The following is a 19,101-nucleotide window of genomic DNA, read 5'->3' on the forward strand; positions in this document are numbered from 1 at the left end:
TACCTGCGGGACGCCCCGCGACAGCCGACGCAGCCAGGGAAGCCTCGCTCCCTCCCTCTGCCGGCCGCGCGCCTACGGTCTGCGTAGCCTCACCGCCGCCGCCGCCGCCGCGCGCGCCGGGCACTTCCGGCGCCCGCACTTCCTCGCGAGAGGAAGGAGGCTGCGCGAAGGGGCGCGCGGGCTGGATCTGGATGCGGGGGCTGGGATGCGGGGGCTGGCACGCGGGCTGGAGGAGGGTGGACGAGGGCAGGTCCGAGTCTCTAAGACCGCTCGCCAGTCTGCAGGAAAGGCGAGTATACAGGTGTGTGTGCGTGCCCACAGTGCTTTTCCGTTTTCCCGGAAATTCTCTGATATGGGTGAATGGACAGTCATAGGTCTAGGGGTGAGGCCTCAGAGACGAAGGGGAGACGGAAAAGAATGCCAACTGGAGGTCCTGATCAGCGGGAGCCCCGTTTGACAGCCTCTAAACCGGTAGTTCTCAGTCCTGGTTGCTCAGTAGAATCACCTGGAGAGAATTGTTTAAACCTCCTGCCTGGACAGCACCCCAGACCAAGTAAAAGAGAATTAATACGGAATGGGACCCAGTATTTATTAAAACTGTAGGGGATTCCAATTTGCAGCCAAGGTGGGAGGGCCCTGCGCTAAAACCTCTGACACAGGCAAATATATCGATTATTTATCCCATTTAAGCCTCACAACTTATTGGTAGTAGTAGCCCCACCATAACAAATGAGGACTGTGGGCTCACCCAACATCTATCCCATACCTCTTTGAGCACCTAGTGTGTGAAAGAATCTGGGACTACACATATGCACGGAGCGTGGGTTCTGCCCTAAAAGGCTCACTGGTCAGCCTGGCGGACATGTAAATCAGAACCCGTCTGATGCTTCTTTAAACAGGACACATTTAAATGTGTCAATATGCTCGAAGGTTCCCACAAGTTATGACCTGGGTTGAGAATGTGCCAGTATCATCCTGTGATGCTTGAACTTAAAATCTATGGTAGAAAGCCATCTGCCTTACACTTCTACTTGTTCAAAGGCGAAAGAGGCAGCGTGATCTTCCACTTTCAACAGTCCCTATCTTCTTCTGGACTTCTGGACCTTCTACCATCTGGACCTCGCCTCTGGGAAGTAGCTGACAGAGGTAGACTCATTCATCCAGCAACAAATATTCCAGGCACTATTTTGTGCCAGGCACTGTTCTTAACTCTAGACTTTCATGCTTACCCTGCTCTCTCTCAGAGATGGGGTTTTTCCCGTGCCTTTGCTGCAGACAATGTAGCATGTCCTCCAAATTCTTCCGAAGGCAGCATTTCTGAAGTGAGAATGGACTTGCCTTTGTTATTCATGAAATGCATTTTCAGGTGTTTTTGTTCTGGGCTGGCAATAATGGATAATCTGGATGGTGGGAGTCCAACATGTATACACCTAACATTCACCTGGAAATTGAATGTCCATTTTCCTGAAACTTATCCTGAATATGAACCCTCATACAACACATGAAAAGGACTGTTAATAGAGGTATACACACACAGTGCTACAGGACATGCACATTATGAAGCCTTCACAGAAACGTATGAATTTCCCAGAAGGTATTACAGCACAGGAAACAGCATAGGTTCCAGATGTGGCCAGGAAACAGCAAATACTTTTATGTGGCCGTGGCACCTCGTGTGTGTTGGTGGGAGTGGGGGGCAGGGATTGTTAGTGGAAATGATCAAAGGCAGCCAAGGCAGAGGTATTAACACACAGCGTTACCGGCCTTTGCTTTCTCCCACTGCCCCATAAAGGAGATTTTAGCTTTACTCACTCCATTTCTTTGCCTTCCCCATTCTCTAAGAAAAACACTGCTTAGTCAAATTGGTTTACTTGTGCTTCTAGGGCACAGAATCAAGAGAAAAGGGGAATGCCAGAGATCAGGCATCAGTGCTTTTCAAGGAGGCAAGAGCAGGAGATATAAATATAGGGAAAATGAGAGGGGCATGCGGAGGGAAACAAAAGAGAAAATAGACTTTAAAAAGAATTTCCACACTCTGTGTACCCTCTCTCTAGTGCTTGAAAAAGAAAAATGGAAGAACTAGTTTTTTTGAAATAACTTTTTGGTAGCGAGGCTGTTTCTTTGATCACTATACCCCTTAGGCAAGTTCATACTGAGGCCTTCTTTCCACATGGTATGGTATGGGGTTGGATTTTGAAAGGCCAGGCAGCTGCCAACAGAGATTGGGAGTGGGGCGGGGGATGTTTTTGACAGCCTCACGCTGGTTCATTGGTTATTCAGGACCTTAATTCCTGTGACAAGGGTGATGAGGGGTTGAAAAGGAAGAACTGGAGATGTAAAGATGCCAGGAAGACTAGTTGGGCTGGGGCGGGCAATTCCAGAGACATTTCTGAAGGAGAATAACAAGAGCTGATTGTTTATTAGATTAGAGGAATGAAAGCAAGGGTTGGGATATTTGGGTGCACAGACTCAGGGGATACAGAACTGGTTATTGTTGGATTAGGGGTCAGGGTATGAAGGAAGTATGAGGGGGAAGGGAGGGAAAGTAGACCAGAGCAAAGGAGTTCAGTGAGGACTACCTTCAGGTGGAGGGGTGGTGTGCAAATCTATCTGTGATGGCAAACAGGCAGCTGGAAAGGTAGGTTTGAAGGGGAAAGGTCAGGGCCTGAGCAAAGGTGGGAATCCCTGTGTCCAGGGATGGAAGATGTAGTGTGTGGGATGTGACTAATCTAGGCCATGTGAAAGGCTGTTATTTTGAAAGGTCTATTTTGAAGTCATAAAATAGGTGAAACATACAAAATAAGCAAATTGAATTTGCTGGAAAGAGAAATAAATGTAGATGGTTGGTGTTAGAACTTCTCTGCCCTACTAAGTTTGCATTCATTAGGCAACAAAAAAACCCCAACTCAAAGCAGCACAAGTAATAACTAGAATGTAGAGTTATGTGCCACATAACGATGGACCACATATTCAACAGTGGTCCCATAAGATTAGTACCATATAGCCTAGGTGTGTAGTCGGCTATACCATATAGGTTTGTGTAAGTACACTCTATGATGTTCGTGCAACAATGAAATCGCCTTACTGCACGTTTCTCAGAACGTATCCCCATCATTAAGCAATGCATGACTCTACTGGCTCATGTATGTTACAAGTCCAGCAGTAACGCCAACTTCAGGGCACGCTAGATCCAGCAACTTGGTGTCACCAGGAGCCCTGCTCATGGTGTGCCTCATAAGGCTGTCTTCCCATGTGGTTACTGGAAGACTGACAACAGCAACTGGAGCTACATACTTCCTCATTCAGAGGGACAACGAATGGTTCTTCAGTGATCACAGGACAAGTCCTGAGCCTTGTTGTGATTAGACCAACATCACAAGTGTAGCTGAAATCAATCACAGATAAAGGGGATAGAATTATGCCCAATAAAAAGTTCTACCCGGAGAGCTAGAGAGGATGTCAGTCATCCCTCTCCCAAATCCCATAGCAGGCACAGTGGGGAGGGCAGGAATGATGCTGCTGAAGCAACCATTCAACAGTGTTCAATTTAACAATCCATCATCACTACTCAAAGGGGAGTTTTAAGTATGAAATGCATTTGGGAGATGTTCCATCCTGGCAGAGTGCAACGAAATTGTATCAATTCAGTGTTTTATCTCCCACAACCACTTCAGTTGCTGTTCTGGGAAAGAAATTCAGAGACCAACTCATGCGACTCCTGTCAGGAGGAAGAAGTTCTAATAAGACCTATAGAACCAGTATTTGTATGTATAGGAATTTATCCTAAGGAAATAAAAGATTTAGCATGTTCATCATAGGGTCATTTACAATAGGGAAAAAATGCAAACAACTTAGATGTCCAACCATAGGAGACTGATTTTTTTTAAAATATGGTACATCCATACTGAAGAATATTATTATTGTTGTATATATAAAGTGATGTTCACAGTATGTTTATAAAAAAAGAGGATTACAAAATAGTATGAATCTATAATTCCATTTTTTGTGGGGGAAATTTTAAGGTGTATCTGTCTGTATAGCTATTTAGACAAGACTCTATCTGTAAGAACATACACAGAAGTTGTGAGTGGTTACCTCTGGGTGGTAGGATTAGAGTTGCTCTTCATTTTCTTTGATTTACCTGGCTCATGTATTATTTGTAAAGTTAATAGGCAGGGCCCTTAGTTTCCTTTGTCCTCCTTAAACATGTAGAATGTTTAGACTATCTCTAGGTTCCTCCCACTCCTCACCTCCACATTTGCAGATAAAGAAACTGGGCCATCTATTCAGGCTTAGTTTCTAAGAGAACACTGGATGTTACACTTCTAGTCTGCAGGGGTGTTAAGCAACTAAACAATGTAAGAATCTTATGACTGTCCAGATAATGTCCAGGGATAAAACTCATCTCTCAGAGCTTTAAGAGCTGCTTGCTCACTTTTGCTGCTTTTTTCCCTCAGTCTTGCTGAGTTAACATTTATACTAAATCACCTGAAATCAAATAGTAGAGATCTTATCTTCACATTATTGCAATGACCTTCTTAGCTGAACCTCAAGTAATTTAACCCATGTCCTAATGTTCAAATTAAAATCAAATCAAATAAGTGAAATTAGATTTTCCTTTGCATTTTGAGCAAGCTTTCCTTACGTAGGCAGCTCTAAGCATATTAGCTTCTTACTCACATAGCAGTTAGGGTTTTGAGACATAAAGTGGTATATTAAATGGCACTTCCCTTCACTCAGTCTGTACTTATGAGCAGCTACTACTCAGAGGGTGAAGAAACGTGCCCGCCTGGCCACCTGCTCCCCAGGGTTGTGGGAGGAGGAATGAGGTCATACGTGCTGCTGTTGGTTGTCACCGTGTGCAGGGCACAGCTCGAGGAGCCAGTAAACACACATAATAATGTCCACAGGCCCCTGACGTCAACAAGCTTCTAATCTGTACAGGGGAAACAAGTACAAAAAGTCGTTCTGTTACAGGGCATGATTTAAGTACCTTAGAAGTATAAATGAAAAGACACAAACACGCACAATTTTTATTTCACTGGCAAGAGATATACTGTTCTACTGGAGACACCAACAAGGACAGCACGAAGGAAGTGGCATCAGACCAGGACCTTCTGTAGGCTGTGATTTTATGTTTAAAAATTGGTCAGACTTCTTCCAGCTGTCTAGTATTTTATAGATTGCTTCGAAGGGGCCAGACATCAACTTAAGCGTTTTCCTTAAAATAACCTTGAAAGCTGAATTGTTGTAAGTGTAAAGACTCCCAGATCAGGCTGCCAATCTTGTTTACACAGCACATCCCAACATTTAAACCCTCAATGTTAGGATAGTCCTCCTATTGACTCTAAATTCCTTCCAGTATTGTTTAGGTCCATCTTCCTTTTTTCAGTACTTATAAGAAAGAGAACAGAGCAAATCCTTTCCATATCTTAGGCATGCCTTCTGTTATGGTCTGAATTATGTCCCCAAAAATCTATATATTGAAGCCCTAACCCCCAGTACCTCAGAATAGGACTATATTTGGAAATAGAGCCTTTAAAAAGGAGACTGAGGTAAAATGAGGCCATTAGGATGGGCCCTAATCCAGTCTGACTGGTATCCTTATAAGAAGGAAATTTGGACACAAAGAGACACCAGTGATGCACACACACAGAAGAAAGACCATGTGAAGACATGGTGAGAAGGCAGCCATCTGCAAGCTATGGACAGAGGTTAGGAAGAATCAAACCTGCCAACACTTTATCTTGGACTTCCAGCCTCCAGAACTGAGAGAAAATAAATCATTGTTGTATAAGCCACTCAGTCTAAGATATTTTGTTATGACAGCCCTAGCAAAGTAATGCACCCACCACGTGAAACATCTAGAAAATTCCATGCTTTCATCAAATTTTTATTAAGTACCTACAATGCATGAGACACATAATAGTGTATAAAATGGGTGCTGACATTAAAAAATTGAAATCTTATGGGGAAATAGAATCTGTGAATATAATCACAGAATAATACATGAAAAGTGCCTCAAGTCTGGTGCAGAATGCCAAGGGTTTCAGAGGGAAGGGTATTGGTTGGTATCAGGGACTCACTGCAAGAATTCCCAGAAGAGAAGGGGACTTAGGCCAAGGCCTGAAGTCTCCATAAGACTATGGAAGGAAATATTCCAAACAGAAAGAAAAGAATAGGATGAAAAGATTAAGGCATACTGGAGAAACAAATTAGTCTAAATATCAGACAAAATTTATGAATAAACCTGAAATCTGATCATTCAGGACCTCAGAATGACTGTGTAGTTCATTAAATTTTGTAATATAAGCAAGCAGCAGAATGAAATTTAGCTGTAATTATTTAAGAAAGATGTCCCTTTGGATCTAGGAGTGACATCAGCATCATGGTGGAGTGAGTTGTTCCCTTTGTCTCTCCCCTGAGTCACAACTAAACGGACATTCACTAACCAACAGAGGATTCCCTACACAGCACAATAGGATCCACACAGCCATACATCTGAAGGTAGGAGGACTGGATCCCCAGGAAACAGTGGAACTAGGTGAATGGACCCCTCCCCCTGTCCAGTCGCAGTGATCTGGGTTGCAGGTCCTTACACAGATGCCAGTGCAACTGTAAGAGGAGGCAGGGTAGCCCAGCCTGCACGTGAACACTTGCAGAGTGGTAGCCTGGCCCACAGGAACACTCACCATGCACCAGGGGCTCCTCCTGTGGGACTGCTCCCGACCAAGCGGCATGGCTCAGTGCCTGCAAAGAAGCCTCCACCAAGCGCCACAGCTGAGCTGACACCCACGAACACAGAGCCAGTCAGTGTGTGGAAGAAAGTGCCCCTCCTCTCCCACCTAATGCACCAGTTTGGCCAGTCCCCTGCCAAGTACAACAGTCCCACACCAGAGTGACCTGCCCTGCCTGCACATGCACACATCACCTGCCAAGCAGCTGTGGACCATGAGCAAATGCAGAGAAGCCCTACCAGCACAACTTCCAGCAGACAGGATGGGATCAGAAAGGGCAGATCCTGTCCCCACAAGCAGTGGCCGGTGGAATCTGTGACCTGATAATACCACAAATGCAGCACTGGCAAAGGATCAATTCATCTAACACCATGAAGAAATACACTAACACTTTAGAGCAGAAGGAAAATGACAAGTCTCCAGAAATAAATCCTGAACTCACAGAAATTTACAATCTAAATGACAGAGAATTCAAAATACTTGTCATAAAGAAACTCAACAAGTTACAAGAAAACTCAGAAAGACAGTTCAATGAGCTCAGGAATAAAACTAATGAGCAGAAATAATACTTCACCAAAGAGACTGAAACTCTAAAAATAAAAAAAAAAAAACCACCAAACAAAAATTCTGGATATTAAGAACACAATTAATGAGATAAAACATAATCTAGAATCCATAAAAAATAGAGCTGACATTATAGAGGACAGAAGCAGTGATTTAGAGGATAGAAATATAGAAATGCTTCAGGTGGAAGAGGAGAAAGAACTAAGGTTTTTGAAAAATGAAGAAATTTTTTGAGAAATATCCAAATCAATTAGGAAAAGCAACATAAGGATTATAGGTATTCCAGAGAGAGAAGTGAGGGTGAAAGGAGAAGAGAGCTTATTCAAAGAAACTGTAGCTGAGAAATTCCCAAAACTGGGAAAGAACTGGAGTTACAATTATGTGAAGCCAAAAAAACTCCTAATTACATCAATGCAAAAAGACCTTCTCCGAGGCATATAATAGTAAAACTGGCAAAAGTCAATAACAAAGAGAAAATATTAAGGGAAGCCAGGCAGAAGAAAATAACCTACAAAGGAACTCCTATGAGGCTTTCAGTGGATTTCTCAGCAGAAACCTTACAGCTAGGACAGAATGGGATGATATATTCAAAATATTGAAAGACAAAAACTTTCAGCCAAGAATACTCTATCCAGTGAAACTATCCTTCAGATACGACACAGAAATAAAGGCTTTCCCAGATAAACAAAAGCTGAGGGAGTTCATCACCACTAGGTCTGCCTTACAAAAAATGTTGAAAGGAGCTCTCCCATCTGAAACAAAAGAGCAAAGGTTTACCCTGAGCAAGGGGATAAATAGAGCCAGAAAATTGCAGCTCTATATCAGAATAGGTTAGTAAACACAATTATAACATAAAAGACAAAGGGACAGAAAGCATCAAAAATAACTATGAATACTTCAATTTAGTCACAAACTCACAACACAGGAAAGAACAATTTGTGACAACAATATCTCAGAAGAGGAGGAGGAAAGGGATGGAAGCTCCTTAGGCTAATGGAGATAAGAGGCTATCAGAAAATGGACTATCACATCTATGAGATCTTTTATACAAACCACATGGTAACCACTAAACAAAAAGAGCAGAGACACAAATCATAAATAATGAGAAAACCATCAGAGAAAACCACCAAACTGAAATGGCAGTCAGAAATACAAGGGAAAAGAAACAATGGAAATATAGAACAACTGGAAAACAAGAGATAAAATGGGAGTATTAAGCCCCCATATATCAATAATCTCTCTAAATGCAAATAGATTGAATTCTCCAATCAAAAGACACAGAGTGGCTGGATGGATAAAAAACAAGACCCAACAATTTGCTGCCTCCAGAAAACACATCTCAGCTCTAAAGACAAACATAGGCTCAGCGTGAAGAGATGGAAGATGATACTCCAAGCAAATGGCAAACAAAGAAAAGAAGGTGTTGCCATACTTACAGCAGACAACGCGGACTTCAAAATACAAAAGACAATGTGGGACAAAGAAGGGCGGTAAATAATGATAAAAGGGACATTCCACCAAGAGGATGTAGCACTTATAAATATATATGCACCTAACACAGAAGCACCAAGGTATATAAAGCAACTATTAACAGACCTAAAGGAAGAAATTGATAGCAACACAATAATAGTCAGGGACCTCAACATCCCACTTACATCAATGGATTGATCATTCAGACAGAAAGTCAACAAGGAAACACTGGCCTTAAATGAAATACTAGACCAGATGGGCTTGATATATATAGAACATTCCATCCCAAAAAAGCAGAATATACATTCTTCTCAAGTGCACATGGGACATTCTCAAAGACAGACCATATTTTGGGAAACAAGGCAAGCCTCAATAAATTTAAGAAGATTGAAATCATATCAAGCATCTCTTCCAATCACAATGCTAAGACACTAGAAATCAACTACAAGAAAAAGGCTGGGAAAGTCACAAATATGTGGAGACTAAACAACATGCTACTGAACCACCACTGGATCAATGAAGAAATCAAAGGAGAAATCAAAAACTACCCAGAGATAAATGAAAATGAAAACACAATATACCAACTCTTATGAGATGCAGCAAAAGCGGTGCTAAGAGGGAAATTCATAGTAATACAGGCCTACCTCAACAAACAAGAAAAAGCTCAAGTAAGTAATCTTAAACTACACCTAACAGAACTAGAAAAAGAACAAAGCCCAAAGTCAGCAGAAAGAGGAAAATAAAAATTAGAACAGAAATAAATGAAATAGAGACTAAAAAAATAGAAAGGATCAATGAAAATAAGAGCTGAGGTTCTTTGAGAAAATAAACAAAACTGACAAACCCTTAGCCAAACTAAAAAAAAGAGAGAAGGCTCAAATAAATAAAATTACGAATGAAAGAAGAGATATTACAACAGCTACCACAGAAATACAAAGGATTATAAGAGAATGCTATGAAAAACCATATGACAACAAATTGGACAACCTATAAAAAATGCACAAATTCTTGGACTCATACAACATCCCAAAACTGATCCAAGAAGATAGAGAGAATCTGAATAGACCAACCACAAGTTAAGAGATTGAAACAGTAATCAAAAACCTCCCAAAAAACAAAAATCCAGGATCAAATGGCTACTCTGGAGAATTCTACCAAAGATTGAAAGATTTCATACCTATCCTTCTCTAACTATTCTAAAAAACTGAAGAAGACAGAACACTTCCTAACTCATTCTATGAGGCCAACATTACCCCAATACCAAAACCAGACAAGGACAACACAAAGAAGGAAAACACAAGCCAATATTGCTGATGAACATAGATGCAAAAATCCTCAACAAAATATTGGCAAATCAAATAAAGCAATACATTAAAAGGCTCATACACTATGATCAAGTGCGATTTATTCTATGGATGCAGGGATGGTTCAACATCCACAGATCGATCAATCAATGTGACACACCACATTAACAAAATGAGGAATAAAAATTACAGGATCATCTCAATAGATGCAGAGAAAGCATTTGACAAGATCCAACATCCATTGACAATAAAAACTCTCAATGAAATGAGCATAGAAGGAAAGTACCTCAACATAATAAAGACCATATATGACAAACTCACAGCCAACATCATACTCAACAGTGAAAAACTGAATGTCATCCCTCTGAGAACAGGAACAAGACAAGGGTGCCCGCTCTTGCCACTCCTATTCAACATAGTACTGGAGTTTTTGGCCAGAGCAATTAGGCAAGAAAAAGAAATAAAAAGTATCAAAAAAAGGAAGGAAGAAGTGAAACTCTCGTTGTTTGTGAATGACATGATTCTTTATATAGAAAATCCTAAAGGGGCTGGCCCGGTGGCCGAGTGGTTAAGTTCACATGCTCCACTTTGGCGGCCCAGGGTTTCGCTGGTTCAGATCCCGGGAGAGGACAGGGCACCACTCATCAAGCCATGCTGAGGCGGCATCCCACATAGCAGAACTAGAAGGACCTACAACTAGAATATACAACTATGTACTGGGGGGTCGGGGGGGCTTTGGGGAGGAGAAGAAGAAGAAGAAAAAAAACAGGCACATTGGCAACAGACATTAGCTCAGGTGCAAATCTAAAAAAAAGAAAACCCTAAGGAATCCACTGAAGGGGCCAGCCCTGTGGCCAAGTGGTTAAGTTCGAGCACTGCACTTTGGCAGCCCAGGGTTTTGCCAGTTCAGATATTGGGCGCGGACATGGCACTGCTCATCAGGCCACAGTGAGATGGCGTCCCACGTGCCACAACTAGAAGGACCCACAACTAAAAAATACACAACTATGTACTGGGGGGATTTGGGGGAGAAAAAGCAGAAAAAAAAAAAAAAGAATCCACTGGAAAACTATTAGAAATAATTAACAACTAGAGCAAAATTGCAGGGTACAAAATCAACTTACAAAAATCAGTTGCACTTCTTTACCCTAATAATGAACTAACAGAAAGAGAAGTCAAGAATACAATCCCATTTTCAATTGCAACAAACAGAATAAAATATATAGGAATAAATTTAACCAAGGAGGTGAAAGACCTATACACTGAAAACTATACAACATTATTGAAAGAAATAGAAGAAGACATAAAGAAATGGAAAAATAGGGGGCTGGCCCAGTAGCATAGTGGTTAAGTTCACACAATGTGCTTCGGCAGCCCAGGGTTTGCAGGTTCAGATCCCAGTTGGGTAGGGGCACACCGCTCATCAAGCCACACTGTGGCAGCATCCCATATACAAAGTAGAGGAAGATAGGCACAGATGTTAGCTCAGGGTCAGTCTTCCTCACAAAAATAAAATAAAGAAATGGAAAGATAATGGAAATTATGAAATGGATTGGAAGAATAAACATAGTTAAAATGTCCATATTACCTAAAGTAATCTATAGATTCAATACAACCTCAATCATAATCCCAATGACATTCTTCACAGAAATAGAACAAAGAATCCTAAAATTTATATGGAACAACAAAAGACCCAAAATAGCCAAAGCAATCCTGAGGAAAAAAGAACAAAGCTGGAGGCATCACAATTCCTGGCTTCAAAATATACTACAAAGCTATAGTTATCAAAACAGCATGGTGCTGGTGCAAAAACAGACACACAGATCAATGGAACTGAATTGAAAGCCCAGAAATAAAACCACACATCTATAGACAGCTAATCTTTGACAGAGGGGCCAAGAAGATATAATGGAGAAAGGAAAAGTCTCTTCAGTAAATGGTGTTGGGGAAACTGGGCAGCCACATGAAAAAGAATGAAAGTAGGCCAGTATCTTACACCATACACAAAAATCAACTCAAAATGGATTAAAGACTTGAACGTAAGACCTGAAACCATGAAACTCCTACAAGAAAATAATAGGTAGTGCACTCTTTGACACTGGTCTCAGAAGCATTTTTTCAAATACCATGTCTACTCAGGCAAGGTAAACAAAAGAAAAAATAAACAAGTGGGACTACATCAGACTAAAGAGTTTCTTCAAGGCAAAGTAAACCAGGAACAAAATGAAAAGACGACTCACTAACTGGGAGAAAATATTTGCAAATAATATATCCCACAAGAGGTTAATTTCCAAATAAATAAAGAACTCATATATCTCAACAACAACAAAAAAACAACCCAATCAAAAAATGGGCAGAGGATAAAACAGACGTTTTTCCAAAGCAGATAAACAGATGGCCAACAGACTTATGAAAGATGTTCAACATCACTCATCATCAGGAAAATGCAAATCAAAACTACACTGAAATAGCACCTCACATCCGTCAGAATGGCTATAATTAACAAGACGAGAAATAAAGTGTTGGAGAGGATGTGGAGAAAATGGAACCCTCATACACTGCTGATGGGAATGCAAACTGGTGCAGCTACTACAGAAAACAGTATGGAGATTTCTCAAAAAATTAAAAATAGAACTACCATACGATCTGTGCACCCTTATGTTCTCTGCAGCATTATTCACAATAGCCAAGACGTGTAAGCAACCCATGTGCCCATCAATTGATGAATGGATAAAGAAGATGTGGTGTGTATGTATATACACTGGAATACTACTCAGCTATAAAAAAAGACAGAATCGTCCCATTTGCAACAACATGGATGGACCTTGAGGGTATTATGTTAAGCCAGATAGAGAAAGACCTTATGATTTCACTCATATGTGGAAGATAAACAAACACATGGATAAAGAGAACAGGTCAGTGGTTACCAGAGGGGAAGCAGGTGGAGGAGTGGGCAAAAGGTGTAAAGGGGCACATATGTATGATGATGGATAGAAACTAGACTATTGGTGCTGAGCACAATGCAGTCCATACAGAAACTGATATATAATAATGTATACCTGAAATTACACAATGTTATAAACCAATATGACCTCAATAAAATAATTTTTACAAAATGCCTCTTTAAAAAGCTTAGAAAGTTCTATCTGTCAAATTTCAGGGATTTTCTTCTATTGTTGTTTTGAGTAGGTATCTTAATGTTCAGATATGCAGATTTCTAATTAGAACAAATGACCTCATCTCCCATCACACTTACCTCCCAGAGACATTTTTACATCCTATTAGTTTATTCTCTGAGAAAAGAAAGAAGAAATTAAGTCCTTCAAATTAGTAGTAACTGAATACAAGAACAGACTCACCAAATTTCCTATTTTTAACTTTCTAGGAAGGTAACAAAGTTTTAAAATACATAATTCTTGATTATAAGCAACACTCTATTTCCTCAATTGTAGGATGTGCTTTTTTTTTCACATTTCAAGGTATGTCTAAAATTTAATATGTATCATTAATGAGACATGGAGCTTTTCCCCTGAAAAGCTATGATTACATCAATACTGCATTTTACAATTGATTGTATCTTAAAACTAAGAAAATACAGTGATGATAATAAACCACTGGCCATCAGGACCCAATTCTTCAGTAGTCATGGTCCCTTAGGTGTCTGAGTTTCAGGGCAGATTTCAATAGGTTTTTCTATAGTATCGTGGACACCAGGGAAGTCAGGCAATGTCTATATCCATGCCCGAATCAGAGAAAGGAACTCTCACAATGATTCTACAAGGTTCAGATCTCATCCAGTCACCTCAAAATCTGCCCTTCCTATCACCAAAGCAACCCACGTAAAAAAGGGGGCAAGAGAAGAGTTTTCTGATGCTTGTTAGTGCAGGAGCTCAGCACATCTTTTGATGTCACCTGATGTACACCACTATCACACCGATCAGGGCCATGCTTGAGTATTCCACATGAGGCGTCACACAGTCCTAATTTAAATACCAGATGGAATTTAAACACCAGATGAGGGCAGTTCTACCTTTACTCACAGGGCTCTAGCTAAGCCCAAGCAAAGATGCCTCCAAACTTGCTCCAAAGCAGTTGTTTGAGAACAAGAGAAAAGTCATTATGCAAACGCAAGCCATTCAAAGTTATTCAGTCCTAAGGAGATAAGGTCAGATACCTAGCAGAGAAATGGGGAGACCAATTGTTTGTTCTCAGAGTTCAAACTACACCCTTCTGTGCTATGGTACTGGACCATCAGATGTTACCATTAGGGCTCAGTAGCCATCTTCACTTGTTAACATTTCTCACCAATAACAGAACTGAGAACCAGGCACATGTGCCTCATTTAATTCAATCACAAAACAAACCTGAGGTGTAACTATTATTATCTCCATTATAATAATGAAGAAACGGGCTTCTAGAGTGAATGACCTGGCCAAGGACATACAGCCAGGAAGAGTTAGTCAAATTAGGAATGAGGAGTTTTAATCACAAAACTATTCTGCTTTCTGCTACTCCTTTTACAAAGAGAGAAACTTACTGTCTAGGTTAAAAGACACTGATATGACAGAGCAAGTCATAATTCTAAATACCTCATTCATTCAACAAACATTTGATTCTATATCATCAAAGGACAACTGCAAAAAGTACTTGAAAAATAAATATTTAATAATAATGTAACCATAATTATAATCTTTATATTTCGACTGCCTTTGTCAAAATTCCTTCCATCATCTTCAGATTCTGTCTAAAAATAATTGTACACTGTAATTCTCTTTATAAGTGGGGTTTAAGCCATTGTACAGTATTTTAATGCTTAATTTAAAAGATTTATATAACAACATACTTTTATGTTCAATGTAAACAAAACCTCAGGTTTTCATTTTCATTTTCTTCTGACACTCTCTGCAAAAGAATACTGTATGCCCATTTTCCAGATAAAAGAGGCTAAAATAATATGATTGGAAGAGAGAAAAAAGGTACAGATAGGGAGCTAGTAAACCAGCTAAGGATGGAACAACTCCCCAGGTCTCCAGAGAGGCTGCTGAGGGGTCTATCAACCAGCAAATACCACCTGCCTATTATCCAGCTTAGAAAGGCGCATACTTTTGAAAGCGACAGAATTTAAGTCCAGTGCGGCACTTTCAGAAAATGGCATCAAAGGTTGGACTATAAATCTTTCTTATTCTCAAGTCACTGGACATTTAAGAGCAAAGATATTGATGGGCTGTTTCTCTCCTTTCCTTTTTCCTTGTAACAGATGTATGATTCATGGATTGTCCTTTAGTGGTCTCCATTTTCATCTTATTACTTTTTCTCTGCTTCTTCTTTCTGACAGCTCTGAAAAACAAGGCGCTAAATTATTTTGCAGAATGAGCACAGTGAATTATGTAATTATGTTGAAGTTTAATTAAATAGCTAACCAAATAAGAAAACAGAAGAAAGAATTTACTGTATTATAAGCATAAATCCACAGAATCCTAACCATAATAACAAGGAGATAGTCAGAGGCCTGACCAAGCAAAATGTTTCAGAAAAGAAATTTCTTTGAAAGATGGTTACTACAGATTTAGAACAATCTATTTGAGACAAACACACCACAGAGGTAAATAGCCAAGCCAATGAGTTGGAGGTTTTTTTGGTTAGGTTTTGTTTTTATTTTTTTGGGACTGCTCAACTCAGCACTTCAATTTCCAAATCCCTGAATTACATTTTTCAGAAAAAGGACCGACACATTTGGCAGTAAGCAGAGGTAGAAAAATGAAATAGCACAATGGAAAAAAACTGACAACACTTAAAGATGCCCATCTTATAAGTCTTACAGCTAATTTTCCCTTCCTCAGTAGGTCTAAAAGTCCTGACGTGTGCCACATGGGATGTCCACATTTTATGATCTCTGTTTTCATAATGACTAACCTCACAATGAAGAAGTTGGAACTCACCCTCTAAAAACACTAAACTACCCAGCAAAAAATAGACCCTTTGCTTCTGGTGTTCTCTGAACTAAGTTACAGGCAGTCTATAGCTGAGAAAGATTACTGGTCTGTTCATTCACTTTCTCCAAGCTAGCAGCATCAGGCCATTTATCCTATCACAAAGCAAGGAATGGGCTGGGCTGCCAGGACTGGCAAACCTGGAAACTTCCCATGGCTACTCAGCAATATCAATCGTTAGATTCACTTCTCCTAAACCACAAGTCCTAGGGAAAAGCTTATTCTTGATCTTCCCAGGACCAAAACCTGGGAAAGGAGCTTGATAAACAGTATATAATCCCCCCGTGGACCAAACTCAGGCCTCACTTTTCTTCATTCAGGACCTATGTTAAGTGTTAAGAATACAAAAATGAATGCATAATCTCTGACTTGAAGGAGCAAGGAGACTGACACAGGCAGATATTAACCTTCCCTTTCCTTCCCAATATTTTTTAGGGGAAGAAATTGAGGCTATGAAATCATCCAGGGAGGAAGTGGCAGAACCAGCTTGATTCTAGAACCTATGCTCCTAATTACCTTGATACTGTATACTCTACCATAAATCATTCAGGTACGTAAAATGCTAAGCATATACTAATCACTAAATAAATATTAGCTATTAGTAGTAGCTCTATACAACTATTATTCAAAATTTTGCTTGACAACTTTAAATTTTTTTATATTTAGATTCTGCTGTATGAACTTTGGTATTCTGTCGGTTCAAAATAAAATAGTCATCTTTATACTCTTTTGTGCATGTTCTATAAATCTCCTTTTGGTCCAGCTATTTTTTAAAAGTAGGATAATGTCCTGATAAGTGATAATTTAGCAAATTTAATGAAGTATAATCTCTTGATGGCAAAGTCAATGAAGCTATGCATGCCTGTAGACAAAATTTAAACAAATTTTCTTTGGCTTATCCACTTATAAAAAGAATTAAACATGAACCAGATTTCATTAGAGGATACAGGAAAAAAACAGAAAATATTCATTTGTAATAGGAATAAACAAACCTTTATCCAGAGATAAAATCTTTCAACAGTGATAAACTGATTTGAATATAAATCAATTAATTGTTTTATTTTGTCTTAAAATTAAATTGACCTAGTATTTGTCCTCTAAATCATAGATATTTATGTAACTGATAAAATGAGATTTAGCCACAAGAGGGAGCCAGCGTCATTCTAGTTCACAACCAAAGGAAAGTTAATACTAAAGAAAAACAAATTAATATGATAGCTATAAAATACATAAGATGAAAAGATCTTTTATGCCACATATGCTAAAAAGGCTATTAAAATTATTTTTTACTATTGTAAAGAAAAAAATTTGCCTTGTCAATTTCATTATAAAAAATATTATTTTAAAGCAGTATCTGAAGATAACTATTAACAGGAGTTTAGGAGTTCTCTCTGAGAGAAGAAAGTAATACTATTTAAGAATTATCAGATATACTACATCCTAAGGGATTTGCTCTTTGAATTAAACTTTGGAAAATCTAGTACTAAAAGATACTAGATGATTTCCCTGAATGAAAACAATATATCAGTACCAAATAGACTAGCCGTGGCTGTTTAAGAATCAAAGAAGAGCCTTCAAGATATCACCAAAATGAAAATTCAGTTTCCATGTATCATAAGATCACAGAATCAAAGGCTGAGCATGTTACTGGCTCTTGTTTCCAACCAGGATTACATTGTAAATAGTGCAACAATCCCAGACCAATAGTTTATTAGGTTGTATTCTATTCTTGAAGGTTTCTAAGGAAAAATATTCTATAAAATTCTTTAATACACCTCTTTAATTAATTTAAAAAATTCCACTTCTACCCTGGATTACTTAGTGGAAATAATTATTTAAAGTAAAGTTGGTTAAAAAAAAAAATGAAAAAGGCAGTTTAAATAGTAAGGCAGAATTCAAATGGCTGGGCCTTAATGGAAAAAAATAATTTCCACTGACCAAAAAAATAAAAATAAATAAACAAAGGGAAAAGAATTCTAATACAATCATAAATAGTTACTAAAGCATCAGATGCTTCTAATACTAATAGATGTTTTTTTCATCACAAGTCATATGATAGCTGAAAACTTTTATCCTAATCTCAATTTTCATGTAATGTTAAACTTGGCTATCTGGTTTTCATATCAATAAACAAGAGGACTCAATACCTATCATCCCTTTTAGTTTAAACAAAAAAAAGTATATGGGGCCGGCCCCATGGCCAAGTGGTTAAGTTCGAGCGCTCTGCTGCGGCGGCCCAGGGTTTTGCAGGTTTGTATCCTAGCCGCGGACATGGCACCGCTCATCAGGCCATGCTGAGGCGGCGTGCCACATGCCACAACTAGAAGAACCCACAACTAAAATACACAACTATGTACCAGGGGGATTTGGGGAGAAAAAGAAAAAAAAAAAAAGAAGAAGATTGGCAACAGTTGTTAGCTCAGGTGCCAATCTCTTAAAAAAAAAAAAAGTATAGTCATTCAAGTTAGCCCAGTTGAAACAGTAATGGTTTTTCTAAATATGCTATTGTCATCAGTATAACTTTGTTCTGAATTATAACCAATACCAAATATTGGTGGGAGAAGTGAAAATAATCATAGAAAAAAATAAAAATTAAAAGTTTAAATATTTAAGTATTAAATGTCTAAATGTTTTTCTTGAAGTCTAACATAATTTAAAGAAATAATTTCCTTTTCCAATGTGTGCACTGTGGAATTACACACTGCATTCCATCTAAATGCCTTCTCCAGCCTCACTGGCTATCACACATTTATATCCGATTTGTCCCGAGTTAAAGTTCATGTCCTTCAATAAAGCCTGACCTCTCACCCCACAAACTATAATTTCACATGAAACATACGAGATAGAAACTTAGCCATTTTCTACCTCATATTTTGGTTATTTTCATGTCTTACCTGTAAAATTTTAAGCTCATCTTCATATCCCTCCTCCCCCTTCTATGCAAACAATACCTAACAGTGAAAGCAACAATTAATTCTGAATCCTCTAACTATTGTATACTTTTGTGGATTGCTCTATACAAATCACATAAGGAAG

General features: G+C 39.1%; 2 protein-coding genes and 1 long non-coding RNA gene across 5 annotated transcripts in view; 1 reads left to right on the top strand and 2 right to left on the bottom strand.

Moving 5' to 3' along the window:
- ANAPC4 (anaphase promoting complex subunit 4) overlaps positions 1-299 on the bottom strand; it is a 48,409-nt gene extending 48,110 nt beyond the window's left edge. For both annotated transcript variants that reach the window (XM_070613043.1, XM_008513785.2), the window contains exon 1: positions 4-299. The gene's annotated coding sequence lies outside the window, so the exon portion shown is untranslated. The remainder of the gene's footprint in view (positions 1-3) is intronic.
- LOC139082343 (uncharacterized) lies at positions 148-17,935 on the top strand. Its single transcript, XR_011538243.1, has 3 exons — positions 148-301; positions 1,042-1,146; positions 16,501-17,935. It is a non-coding gene; the product is annotated as an uncharacterized lncRNA (long non-coding RNA).
- The window catches only part of ZCCHC4 (zinc finger CCHC-type containing 4), a 43,083-nt gene continuing 38,701 nt past the window's right edge, over positions 14,720-19,101 (bottom strand). For both annotated transcript variants that reach the window (XM_008513784.2, XM_008513783.2), the window contains one exon: positions 14,720-15,412. In XM_008513784.2, coding sequence (XP_008512006.2) covers positions 15,277-15,412 — 136 coding nt within the window. In that variant the 3' untranslated portion in view covers positions 14,720-15,276. The remainder of the gene's footprint in view (positions 15,413-19,101) is intronic.

This window comes from Equus przewalskii, chromosome 3 (assembly GCF_037783145.1).
Source record: "Equus przewalskii isolate Varuska chromosome 3, EquPr2, whole genome shotgun sequence".
Taxonomy (NCBI): domain Eukaryota; kingdom Metazoa; phylum Chordata; class Mammalia; order Perissodactyla; family Equidae; genus Equus; species Equus przewalskii.